This window comes from Gracilinanus agilis, chromosome 3 (assembly GCF_016433145.1).
Source record: "Gracilinanus agilis isolate LMUSP501 chromosome 3, AgileGrace, whole genome shotgun sequence".
Taxonomy (NCBI): Eukaryota; Metazoa; Chordata; class Mammalia; order Didelphimorphia; family Didelphidae; genus Gracilinanus; species Gracilinanus agilis.
Genome location: NC_058132.1, coordinates 101,064,223 through 101,077,102, shown reverse-complemented (window position 1 = coordinate 101,077,102; position 12,880 = coordinate 101,064,223). Strand labels below are relative to the sequence as shown.

General features: G+C 35.3%; 1 protein-coding gene and 1 pseudogene across 1 annotated transcript in view; both read left to right on the top strand.

Annotated features, from left to right (window-relative positions):
- Positions 1–12,880, top strand: part of INTS4 (integrator complex subunit 4) — a 123,806-nt gene that overhangs the window by 54,689 nt on the left and 56,237 nt on the right. Inside the window, exons 6-10 of the mRNA XM_044668183.1 lie at positions 1,116–1,166; positions 4,831–4,919; positions 5,313–5,433; positions 10,461–10,532; positions 11,117–11,291. Coding sequence (XP_044524118.1) covers positions 1,116–1,166; positions 4,831–4,919; positions 5,313–5,433; positions 10,461–10,532; positions 11,117–11,291 — 508 coding nt within the window. The remainder of the gene's footprint in view (positions 1–1,115; positions 1,167–4,830; positions 4,920–5,312; positions 5,434–10,460; positions 10,533–11,116; positions 11,292–12,880) is intronic.
- Positions 7,844–8,731, top strand: LOC123240524 (annotated as a pseudogene).

Below are 12,880 nucleotides of genomic sequence, written 5' to 3'. Positions count from 1 at the left end.
GAAAAAAAAAATCAGTAAGATTAGCCAGCACAGCAACCACTTTCTAACAATATATGCACCATTCCATACCTGTAGTCCCTTACCTCCTCCCCAAAGAAAGTATAGAGATACATTTAAAAATTTTTTCCCTCTAGGACTAAGCCATTTTTATAATTGTGTGCTTCTATGTATATATAAATATATATATATATATATATATATGCACACATATATATATATATTTTTCCCATTCTGCATCAGTTTATATAAGGCTTCCCATATTTCCCTTCAGGCTGCTTCTTAATATAATGGTATTTTTCTCATAGCCTTTTCTGAGCACTGAAAAGTGAATGCCTGGGGAATTCTCTGAGTTTTACCTTTTTTGTTTGACATTTTCAGTGAAAGGTTCTCATGAAATATTTGGTCGAATTCTTTGATTGTGTAACTCTGATACTGAGAGAAAGAGCACTTACATTATGTTTGGGCTCCATCTTTGTGACCCTGATCAATTTAGTTCACTTCTTTCAGCCTCATTTTCTTCATCTGTTAAATGGAAATAATATTTCCACTTCCTACTCCCTACGATTGTTGGAAGGAAAGCAGCACCANGCCTCTATGTATATATATATATATATATATATATATATATATGCACACATATATATATATATTTTTCCCATTCTGCATCAGTTTATATAAGGCTTCCCATATTTCCCTTCAGGCTGCTTCTTAATATAATGGTATTTTTCTCATAGCCTTTTCTGAGCACTGAAAAGTGAATGCCTGGGGAATTCTCTGAGTTTTACCTTTTTTGTTTGACATTTTCAGTGAAAGGTTCTCATGAAATATTTGGTCGAGTTCTTTGATTGTGTAACTCTGATACTGAGAGAAAGAGCACTTACATTATGTTTGGGCTCCATCTTTGTGACCCTGATCAATTTAGTTCACTTCTTTCAGCCTCATTTTCTTCATCTGTTAAATGGAAATAATATTTCCACTTCCTACTCCCTACGATTGTTGGAAGGAAAGCAGCACCATGCCAACTGTGAGGTCCCTTGGAAATATGGATAGTGCTATAGTAGTATCAGAAAATCATGTTATCCAAATGTTGATATTGCCATTTCTTTCTTCTCTAGTTGCAGCTCCATGAAAGAGGACTGAAATTACATCAAACAATTTATAACCAGGTAACTTAATGGCTTGTTCTGGGGAGTAAGAAGAAAGGTTTTTGATTTCTGGGGAGGTTTTTTTTTTATCATTTAAGGGTCTACAGAGTAGGTGAGTCTTTAGGGGGAAAAAATAACTAGCTATTCCAGTTCCTTATGACCTGAAGCATGAAAATAATCCCTCCTGTTTTGAGTTCTAGATTTTTTCCACATGCTATAATTGTACCAGAAAACTGTGCTTTGTCATCATAGGGTTAATATGGAAATGAAATCATACTTAGTGTGAGGGCACTATCCCAAGCCCTTACCAGCCACTTCTAGGATGTATACCAGGCAGTGCAATCATTTTTGTGTGGTCTCTGGCACACTGCCATGTATACTGTGTTCTAGCCAAACTATATTACTTTCTGTCCCCTCTTAAATTGTATTCTACACTCTACTGACCTATCAATTACTTGTTCTCATAATGTTCTCAGGCTTGGAATACTCTTTCCCTTATTTCCCACCTCTGCCCATTTGACATCCTTCCACCTTTCAAGGCCTATTTCAAATACCATTTCCTAAAAGAAACCCTCTTTGATCTCTTGTGACCTCTGCTGTGAGATGCTATATATTATAATCTGTGCTATGAGAATAGTATATTATTTTTCCTCATGTACTAATGATGTTCTAATTTATTTGTATATATCAGTGATTCCCAAAGTGGGCACCACCACCCCCTGGTGGGTGCTGCAGCGATCTAGGGGAGCGGTGATGGGCACAGGTGCATTTATCTTTCCTATTAATTGCTATCAAAATTTAAAAAAAATTAATTTCCAGGGGTGCTAAGTAATATTTTTTCTGGAAAGGGGGTGGTAGGCCAAAAAAGTTGGGAAGCACTGGTATATTTCATATCTCCCCTATTGTATTCTAAGTTCCTAGAAGGTTTGTTTGACAAATTTTATCTAATTTTGATTTCTTCCTCAGTACCTACCAAAGTGTGCATTGATGGATCTTTGATCTTATCATTTTGACTACTCCTTCCACTGATGCAAATTGCAGTCAACCTACATTCCTTGTTCTATGGAATTTTTTGTCCACATTTTCTTTTCTTATTTTTAAAACCTTACTTTCTGTCTTGTAATCAATACCAAATATTGATTCCATGGCAGAAGAGCAGTAAGGGGTAGGCAGTTGGGGTTATGGGACTTGCCCAGGTTCACACAGCAAGGAAATATCTGAGATCAGATTTGAACCCAAGATTTCCTGTCTCCAGGCTTGTCTCTATACACTGAGACACTTAGCTGCCCCTGTTAATAATTTCTAATAAATCCTCCAGAAGAGATCTATTCGGTTCACTTGGGAGGCCTTATTCTGTTAGGGTCCTAGCAATATTGGCCATCGGGGGGCAGCTGGGTAGCTCAGTGGATTGAGAACCAGGCCTAGAGAAGGGAGGTCCTAGGTTCAAATCTAGTCTCAGACACTTCCCAGCTGTGTGACTCTGGGCAAGTCACTTGACCCCCATTGCCTACCCATACCACTCTAATGTCTTGGAACCAATTCACAGTACTGATTCCAAGATGGAAGGTAAGGGTTTAAAAAATATATATATATATATTGGCCATCGGTTGATACTCATTCTCAATACATAAGTGGCCCACTTCCTTTTATGGTCATAAATGTTTTCTATAATTCCTTTCATTGTCATCTTGTTTACATAATTAATAATACTCATTGTTTTTTCCTAAAGTTGAACTATCCTTGCATCCCTGATATGAACACAACTTGGTTAAAAAAAATTATTTTCAAGTTATATATATACACATGTATTGCATCAATATTTATTAGTGAAATTGGTTTCTATTTTCCTCTCTTCCTTAACTTTCCCTAATTTGGCTATCAGGATGGATGATATTTGTTTCATAAAAGGAGTTTTAAAGGATGTTTTCTCTATATTTAAGAATAACTCTTAGCATATTAATTGTTCTTTGGATTTTAATAGAAATCACTCATCTATTTCGACCATTTCCTTTCTTTGGCCATTTATTGTGGCATTCTTGATTTCTTTTTTTTCTAAGAGTGATTTAGGATCTGTATTTCTTTTAGTTTTTTTAATTGAAGTATTTTATATTTTTATATAGATACTCATCATTTAACTATGAATTCTCAGTTTTATTGGCATATAATTATGTATAGTAATTTTTTATTATTCTTTTCCTTTATATTGTGAATTTACCTTGTTCATTTTCTTTTTCTTGATTATGTTGATTTTTGTTGATTTCATTAGTCTTTAAAAAAAAACAACTCTTTGTTTATCTGTACTATGGAATTTTTTGCTTTTGAATTTCTTCTCTAAAATTCAAATTTTCTTTTATCCTTATTTTAGGGTTGATAATTTATTTGTTGACTTTTTTTTAGTGTTCTATTGAACACTCAGTTCATTGTGTTATTTTTGCTGCTTTTCTAGCACAAGTCATCATTGATACCATTCTGGAGTCACTTATGTCCATCATTTATCTTCACTTGACCTTGGGTCATTTGTGGTCATGGATCATTCTGGGTCACTTTTGTGGTCATGGTGTCCCAAGATTCACAGTCATCACATCATTAAGATAATGGTTGGTGTGTTAAAAAGATTGAATTTTTACAGCTTTATGATCATTGAAAGCATTACAAAATTTCTCAAATGCATTTTGGTCTATTCATTTCCTCTTAAATTTTGACCTCAGCTTATGATCCATCTTTATGACTTATTGAATGGAATCAGCTAAGTGGCTAAATGTATAGTGGGAGTCCAGAAAGAACTGGGTTTGATTCCTGCTTCAGACCCTTATTCAGTTGTGTGACCCACAAGCAGGTCACTTTAAACTAGCTTGGTTTTCTTATCTACAAAATGGCGATAATAACACCTATTTTATAGGGTTATTATTAAGTGAAATAACATATTAAGAGCTTTGTAAATCTGAAAGCACTATACAAATGCTAGCTATTATTATTTTTGAAGTTATGCTTATTAGTAGACTAACTGAATGTCTCATCTGGCTACATGGCATAATCCAGACAATATATGTTTTTTGGTTCAGGTGATTTTTTTTCCTAGTATGGATGATGATAATCTTTTACATTGCTGGATTTTTTTGGATGACCTTTTATAGGACTCCAAATTTTAAAACAATTCATACAGTTGCCATCTGCAAATAGTGACATGGTGCAGTAGATGGAATACTAACTAGAGTCAAGAAGGCTCAAGTTCGAATGTAGCTTTGGATACTAACTGTGTGATCTTGGGCGAGTCATTTAACCTTTGTTGGCCTTAATTTCTTCATATGTAGAATGGGGACAATAACAATACCTACCTCCCAGAGTTGTTGTAGGGATCAAATGAGAAAATATTTGTAAAGCCTAGCATATAGTAGATGCTTAAAAATACTTGTTTCCTTCTTTTCTTTTCATTGATGTTATTTGCTTGTTATTCTTCTCACAGAGCAGGGGTTAGAGGTTTAAGATGGTAACAGTAACCATAAATGATAATATTATGATATAAATAGATTATGGAATTATAATATACTATTATAATAATAGCCCAGGTATGTTTTAATTGCCCTAATCTAGCTGTCTTATCTTCCTTTCAAAAATAGTTTGAAAATCACTTCGGGAATGAAAGAGGAATATATAATTAAAGTAATATTGGAAACTTTCATTATAGGCCTGTAAATTACTCTCTGATGATTATGAACAAGTACGAAGTGCTGCTGTTCAGTTGATTTGGGTCCTTAGTCAGCTTTATCCTGAAAGGTCAGTTATCAAATTTATTTTTTTTCTTCCCACTCATAAAATTCCAATAGACTCAATGAGAATGTATACAGTTCATATAATAGAAGGATGTGAAAGTGTTATATGTGTTTTTACTTAACCAAATAGTTGTAAATGATTACTTATTTCAGAACATTAAGTCATCATATTTCCTAATGTTATAACTAGGTTTATTTTATGTTGCTTCATATTCCAAAAGTAAAAATATTTACTGTGAAACTGATCAAGTTGCTGTAGAACTAAGCTTGTTGATTTTTTTTTAATATTCCCATCTACTTTATATAATTGCTTTTATTCTCTTGATCCCAAGCTCAAGAACTCATGTTTTGAATCATGCTCTCTCTCTCTTTTTTTTTTTTTTAACTTTAAATTTAGCATTGTCCCTATTCCTTCTTCTAATGAGGAAATTCGCTTAGTCGATGATGCTTTTGGAAAAATTTGTCACATGGTCAGTGATGGATCTTGGGTGGTTCGAGTCCAAGCAGCAAAGCTTTTGGTGAGTTATAGTTATTTTTTTTCTCCTTGCCAATAACAGATTTAGGATATGGTTTGAAAAAAAAATTATTAATCAAGAACATATGTATTTAGGAAGTAATTCATGAAATGATAATATTTTCCTTTAATTAGTAAGCTTTCTTAGTTCATTTCAGCATAATTTAATTTGTTTAGAGCTTTGCAGATTTGCATAACTCTTGAAAAACAGGGCATTGGAGGAGAACATTCTAATCCTAGCTCTCAATAACTGATGTGACCTTGAAAAAATACCAGCTAACTCTTCTTGTGTATGATACTTTACATAGAGTAGTGTAATGACAGAAGGCTGTACCTAAAGGCATATAGCTGCATGATTGATTGATTGGGACTCCTCCCCTGTGAATTGATCTTTGAATAGAGCTGTCAGTGATGATATCTTTACCAGTGTAGATTGACCACTGGTCTGCAACTCAATGACTTGCCCAGGTTCACAGAATCAGATGTGTCAAGAATTAACATTTAAATCCAGGCCTTACATTTTGGAAGTTGACTCTTTATCCATACTGCCTCTTAGCTTCATTGGAAAGCCAAAATAGTTATCATATTTTATACTCCTTTAGAAAGCACACCACAATACTAAATCCTCCTGTTGCCTCCCCAACCAGGGAACATATTATGGAGCAAGTCATTTCCTACAATCTCTATAGGGACTGAAAGAGATTGCAATTGTTTCTAATATAGAAACAGTCCTAGTTATATAACAGGTGCCTGCACTTTGGGTATCATTATCATTGTTATTAGATAGCAGTAATGATGTTGACAGACAGTACTTTATATTTATAAAGGGCTTTTTAGTTTCTACGCAGTATAGACAGTATATTAGTACCATTGTACAAAACTGTTGAAACTGAGGCATAGTAAGAGTAGATCTCAACATGTTTCTACTTTCTTTGCTTTTTTATGATAAAATGCAAATCACTTTTCAAAATTCTTTTGTATTGATCTTTTAAATGTTTGTCCTTGTTTTATTCATTAAATTTTTTGTTAACTGACATAGCAGATATCTAAAAAAGAGCGATTATACCACACATGGCTGTTACACTTGGATAGGGTATGTCAAAAAGGTGCCTTTTGAAACCAACTAACCCTGAAAAGTAACAATAGAGACTTTTTTTGGCTTTGGATAAGCATAGGCCCTCCCTAGAATATTGGAAACTGTGTTAAGAGTACAATGGAACTCAATGGCGATGTTCAAGATTCACATAATGGAAGGCTGTGAAAGTTCTATGTTATAATTACTTAAGTAAATAATTGTAAATGTCAGTGTTTATGATTGCCAGTTATCCTTTTCTTTCCCCCCCCACCCCTATTAAATTGTAAAGTCCTTGAGGGCAAGGATTGTTTTTTGCCTCTTTTTGTATTCCCAATTTTGTATTGTATTTGTATAAGTGCATGCTTAACACAGTTCCTGGCATGTAGTAGCACTTAATAAATGTTTATTGTTTGATGGCTCCTGCCTCTCTTTCCCTTTTTTTCCTTGGTTGCCCTTAACTGTCACAGGGACATTCCAGAGAATCAAATCAATAGATTATGTGGTCTTCCTTCAACTTTCCCTGTAGTAGAAACAGAACCTTGTTTTATTTACTAATATGAATATTTTTTATTTACTTTTAAGATCCTTTACTTTCATCTCCTTTTGAGACCTATTACTTTTCTGCCAGAAGACTTAAAAATATGTTCCTAAATTTCCTAAGACCTAAAAATAAAAATGAAAATGTTAGTGTCAGATAGTAAGAAAAAAGCACTCTTCTAGGACTCAGGTGACCTTTGTTATAACCCTGGCTCTGCTGTTCTTTGTGTGACTGGACAAGGCCTTATTTTTCTCATTGGTAGTAAAAGTAATAATTCCCATGTCTATAGTGATTTACCATTTTCATATGCTACTATGGGGTAGTCAGACTAAGCATTATTAGTAGTCTTTCTCTGTTGCACTTTTTACGGTATCTCTTTTTAATATATGAGGAAACAGGCTCAGGAAGCTTAAGTGAAATTACAGTTAGACTAAGTTATCTTTAAAGTAACCTTCAGCTTTGATTTTTTTTAACTTCTATGGAAGTTGTTGGTCACACAGCAAGCATTTGTTAAGCACTTGCTGTATGCTAAGCACTGTACTCTGTATTGGGGTCAGAAAGACAGAAATGAAAGCCCCTTTAAAAGCTTATCTTCATCAAGAGAAACCATGTGTACATCAATAAATTGATATGGAAGTGGTGGGGAGCAGAATCAGGAGAGATTTCCACCTCTCTTCCCTAGGGGGCTATTTTCCTGGAGGTAAATTTTTATTTGTATATTCTCTAGCACTAACAGTACACAAAATTATAATTTAGTTTGTTTTGTTTTAATGGATATTACAGATATTACAGATACTTAAAAGCTTTAAAACTAGCTTGGAAAATAGCTTTGACTTCTAGATTTATTAAAAGTACATTTCACACTGCTTCCGCCTTCTTGTGACAAGCCCCGGGCCACCGGCGGCCTTGCAGGATGCACTGGCTTCTCGCATTTGTGAGATGGTTACAGACCTTCCTGAGTCCACTGCCCCTGACTGCAAAGGAGACCTGAGGAGCAATACCAAGTCAAACACAGATTACCCACTTCGAGTCCTTTACTGTGGATTCTGTTCATTACCAACAGAGTACTGTGAATATATGCCTGATGTTACTAAATGTAGACAGTGGCTAGAGAAGAATTTTCCAAATGAATTTGCAAAGCTTACTGTAGAAAATTCACCTAAACAAGACCTGGGGTTGGGGAAGGCCAAGGAACAGCAGGAGAAGAGGAAGAGAAAAAAAGCAAAAAAGAGGTGGAAGGGGTCAAATCAAACAGAAAAAGAAGACTACCGCAAAAGGTTACGATCGCCAAAATTCCTAGAGCAAAGAAGAAGTACAACACAAGAGTGTGTGGCCTTGCAACTTTCTAGATTGACCTTAAAGAAGCACAAAGGTTTTTTGCTCAGAAATTCTCCTGTGGTGCCTCAGTTACAGGGGAGGATGAAATCATCATTCAGGGAGACTTTACAGATGACATTATTGATGTAATTCAAAAGAAGTGGCCGGAGGTGGATGATGACAACATTGAGGATCTTGGAGAAGTAAAGAAGTAATTTTAAAAATTTGTCTGTATTTAATGACCTGAAGTTATAGTTGATGTAGCCGAAGGGAGGGAGGCCTTTAAAAATATATATATTTATCCTACAGTAAAACTGTAGACTACCCTTATCCTTGGCATTTCACTGTTCTGTACAAGGCTGCTTGTGTTTTTCTTTTATTTTTTAAATTGCCAAAGTCCAATAAACTGGGGAAATCCATCATGCTTATGAATGAATTAAAAACCCTTACCTTCCATCTTGGAGCCAATACACAGTATTGGCTCCAAGGCAGAAGAGTGGTAAAGGCTAGGCAATAGGGGTTAAGTGACTTGCCCAGGGTCACATAGGTAGGAAGTGTCTGAGGCCAGATTTGAACCTAGGACCTCCTGTCTCTAGGCCTGGCTCTCAATCCACTGAGCCACCCAGCTGCCTCCACTGTACCATTTTCATGCTCACCTGCCACCTAAGTATTCTTTTTTCCCAAATTAAACGTCCCCAGGTCCTTCAACTAGCCCTCTTTATTGCATGGTCTCCAAGTCCCTTCCTCATCATGGCTGTACTCCTCTAGACTTGGTTCAGGTTATACATTCTTCTAACTAAGCCAAGTCCTGAATCAGTAGGGAAATAGTGTCATATAGCCTAGAAATAAAGGTCATATAATTATAAATCAATAACAATTTCTAGTTAGAAAATTATTCTTAGTCACCTTATACTCATCAACCTCAAATGATCATCACCACATTTCTGTGGGGAGAATTCATCTGGCAATAAGCATGTGCTATATCCTATATTGTTAGTCCTGACTCAACTATATACCCATTGAGGGCAGGCCTAGTTGTGTTACTCTGTATACTTAGTATGAGGTAAATTAAAAAACATTTTAATCCTCATTTCATAATCATAGAAACGGAGGTTCAGCAAAGTTAAAAAATTGACCCATAATTTTTTTTTAAATGGTACAGTATTTGAAAGACAGCCTTTTTTTCCCCTTCAACTCTAGCAGGGCAGAAATATTAATAATCAATAAAAATGGCAAAAGAGCAAATTTAATCTCTATATACAAGAAAAAATGTATTATATATATATATATATATATATTTATATGAAAAATGTATTAAGAATTGGATCAGGGGAAGGGCGAGGTGCAGCTAGATGGTTTAGTAGATTGAGAGCCAAGCCTGGAGATTAGAGGTCCTGAGTTCAAATTTGGCTTCAACTTTGTGCCTCTGGGCAAGTCACTTAACCCCCATTGCCTAGCCCTTACTGCTCTTTTCCCTTAGAACCAATACACAGTATTCCTTCTAAGAAAGAAGTAAGGGTTTGAAAAAAACAAAAAAGAAGAATTAGATCAGTTCCAATGTAGAATGGACTGTCTCAAGAAGGAGCAAATTCCCTATAATTGGGAGTTTTCAAATAGCCTGGATCAGTGATGGGCAAACTACCACCTACGGGCCAGATGTGGCTCCCTGAAGTGTTCTGTTGGCCCAGTGAAATTATTCCTAATCTGACGAATACAATGAGTAGGATACAATACAATGAAACTTCGAAAGAGTTTCCTTAGAAACAGACTGACAGATGAGCATTTCCTTTCCTTTGGCTCCCTCTTTAAAAAGTTTGCCCATCACTGGCCTGGATGAACTATTACTTGTAAAAAATATTGGAGAAGAGGTTCCTGTTTATCCTATTTTAGAGAGACTCTGAAAAGCTGGGAATTAGTCCAACTCTAAGATTCAGTATTTACCCTCCATTTTTTAAAATCACAGAACTATTTTAGATTGTAAAGAACCATAGATATTTTTTGCTACTGAAATATTTGTTGGTAAATAGCATATGTGAATTTTAAGATAGTGTTCAAAGCATACAAATTATTTTATGTGTTTAATTGAGTTATCATTTTACAGGGTTCTATGGGGCAAGTCAGTTCCCATTTCTTGGAGCAGACTCTTGATAAGAAGCTCATGTCGGATCTGAGGGTAAACTGGTATTTCTTCATATATCTAGACCTTTGTAACTAATGTTTCTTGTTTGAGTATATGCTGAGTTGATCTAATTTACTTCTCCTGTTTATGCCTCTATTGAGGCAACATCTACTTGGAACTGGAAAATAAAGAATAAATAAAAATTAAATAATAAGTTACTTCATTAGTATTTATGTAGCTTAGTAGGTGGTGGTATTGGTAGTAGTAGTAATCAAGAAATGAGTTTGTATAATGAGTTTTCTTTTGGGAGATTTAAAATGGATAGTCTCCTGACTTTTACCAAGTCTCATTTGATTGATCCAAAATGATTTGCTCTTGCTTTTGAACATACTATTCCATATAATACCTTGCATCCCATTCATTTTCAGGAGTAGTTCCCACTTAGGAGCAATGAAAGCTCTACTTTCTTCAAAATTCTTCACAAAATTCTCTTGTGGTAGGAATGTCCTAACTGGAAACATTTCTTGATGCCTCTTTTACTGTAGTAGGAGCTAGGAAAAAATCATTTAAAATTTTATTGTGAATAGGCTTTTGTGAATATTTCCTTTGAATGTTAATTTGAATTTTGGTTTTTACAGCGGAAACGTACTGCTCATGAGCGTGCCAAAGAACTGTATAGCTCAGGGGAATTTTCCAGTGGCAGAAAATGGGGGGATGATGCCCCAAAAGAGGAAATAGACACAGGTGCCGTAAACCTCATTGAATCTGGAGCTTGCGGAGCCTTTGTCCATGGATTAGAAGATGAAATGTATGGTAAGTACTACCCCAAAGCCATTTTGTACAGAAGAACAGAGAAAATTGGTCTTAGAAAAGACCTTAATAGCAATACCTCAACTAAGACAATGATTAAAAAAAACTCATATTTAGGGCTTTGAAAGGATTCCCTAAAGTGCTATCCTCTAAAGCAGTGGTTCCCGAACTTTTTTTGGCCTACCGCCCCCTTTCCAGAAAAAATATTACTTAGTGCCCCCTGGAAATTATGAAACTATTTATTGAACTCAGAATGTAATACAAAAAAAGTGTGGCCATCACCGCCTCCCTGGATCGCTGCAGCACCTACCAGGGGGTGGTAGTGCCCACTTTGGGAATCACTATTCTAAACAATTGCACAATATAGGGATCACTATTAATATCCCCAACACTGAGAGGCCATTGTACAGGGGAAGGTTTTACAACATTTGGAGATGGAAGATCTTGGATCAATTTTTTAACTTTGCTGAACCTCCATTTCTATGATTATGAAATGAGGATTAAAATGTTTTTTAATTTACATCATACTAAGTATACAGAGTAACACAACTAGGCCTGCCCTCAATGGGTATATAGTTGAGTCAGGATATACCCTGGCTAACAATATAGGATATAGCACATGCTTATTGCCAGATGAATTCTCCCCACAGAAATGTGGTGATGATCATTTGAGGTTGATGAGCATAAGGTGACTAAGAATAATTTTCTAACTAGAAATTGTTATTGATTTATAATTATATGACCTTTATTTCTAGGCTATATGACACTATTTCCCTACTGATTCAGGACTTGGCTTAGTTAGAAGAATGTATAAGAGCAGCCAAAATAAGTTCAGTTAAATAAAGATTAGAAAATTCTATTCTAATACACTATAAGCAGTAGATAGAGAAGGTAATATTCTTTTCTTTCCTTTTCCTATCTAGTTGAAACATACCTTGGAATGCTGGGTTTGTCAAATTAATAATGTTTTCAGATTCACTGAAAGGCAATGCAGACTTAAAATAGGTGGGAAAATGTTAGCTGTTTGCATGTTTGGTGCCTGGCACCATCTCTGAATTTCTCTGTACTCTTTGGCAAGTTCATTAATGTGTTCGTTATCTGATGTTCAATTTCATTGCCTCAGAATCCAAGAAAATACTTTATCTTTTAAATGTGGAAAGAATTAATTAAAAAAAAATTACATAGTATAGAACAATGGTTCCCAAACTTTTTTGGCCTACTGCCCCCTTTCCAGAAAAAATATTTCTTAGTGCCCCTGGAAATTAATTTAAAAAAAAAATTTTTAATAGCAATTAATAGGAAAGATAAATGTACCTGTGGCCATCACCACTCCCCTGGATCGCTGCAGCACCCACCAGGGGGCAGTGGCACCCACTTTGAGAATCACTGGTATAGAAGAAAGAATGGACTTTGAGACCAAAGACCTAGGTTAGAATCCCAGTTCTGAAGCTTCTTAGCAATTGACCATTGCAAGTCACTTAACCTCCCTGAGCCTCAATTTCCTTATCTGTTACATGTAGATAATAATATTTGGGAGAAAGATGTTTTGTAAGTCTTAAAGTACCATATATTATATGCATATCCAGATCTAA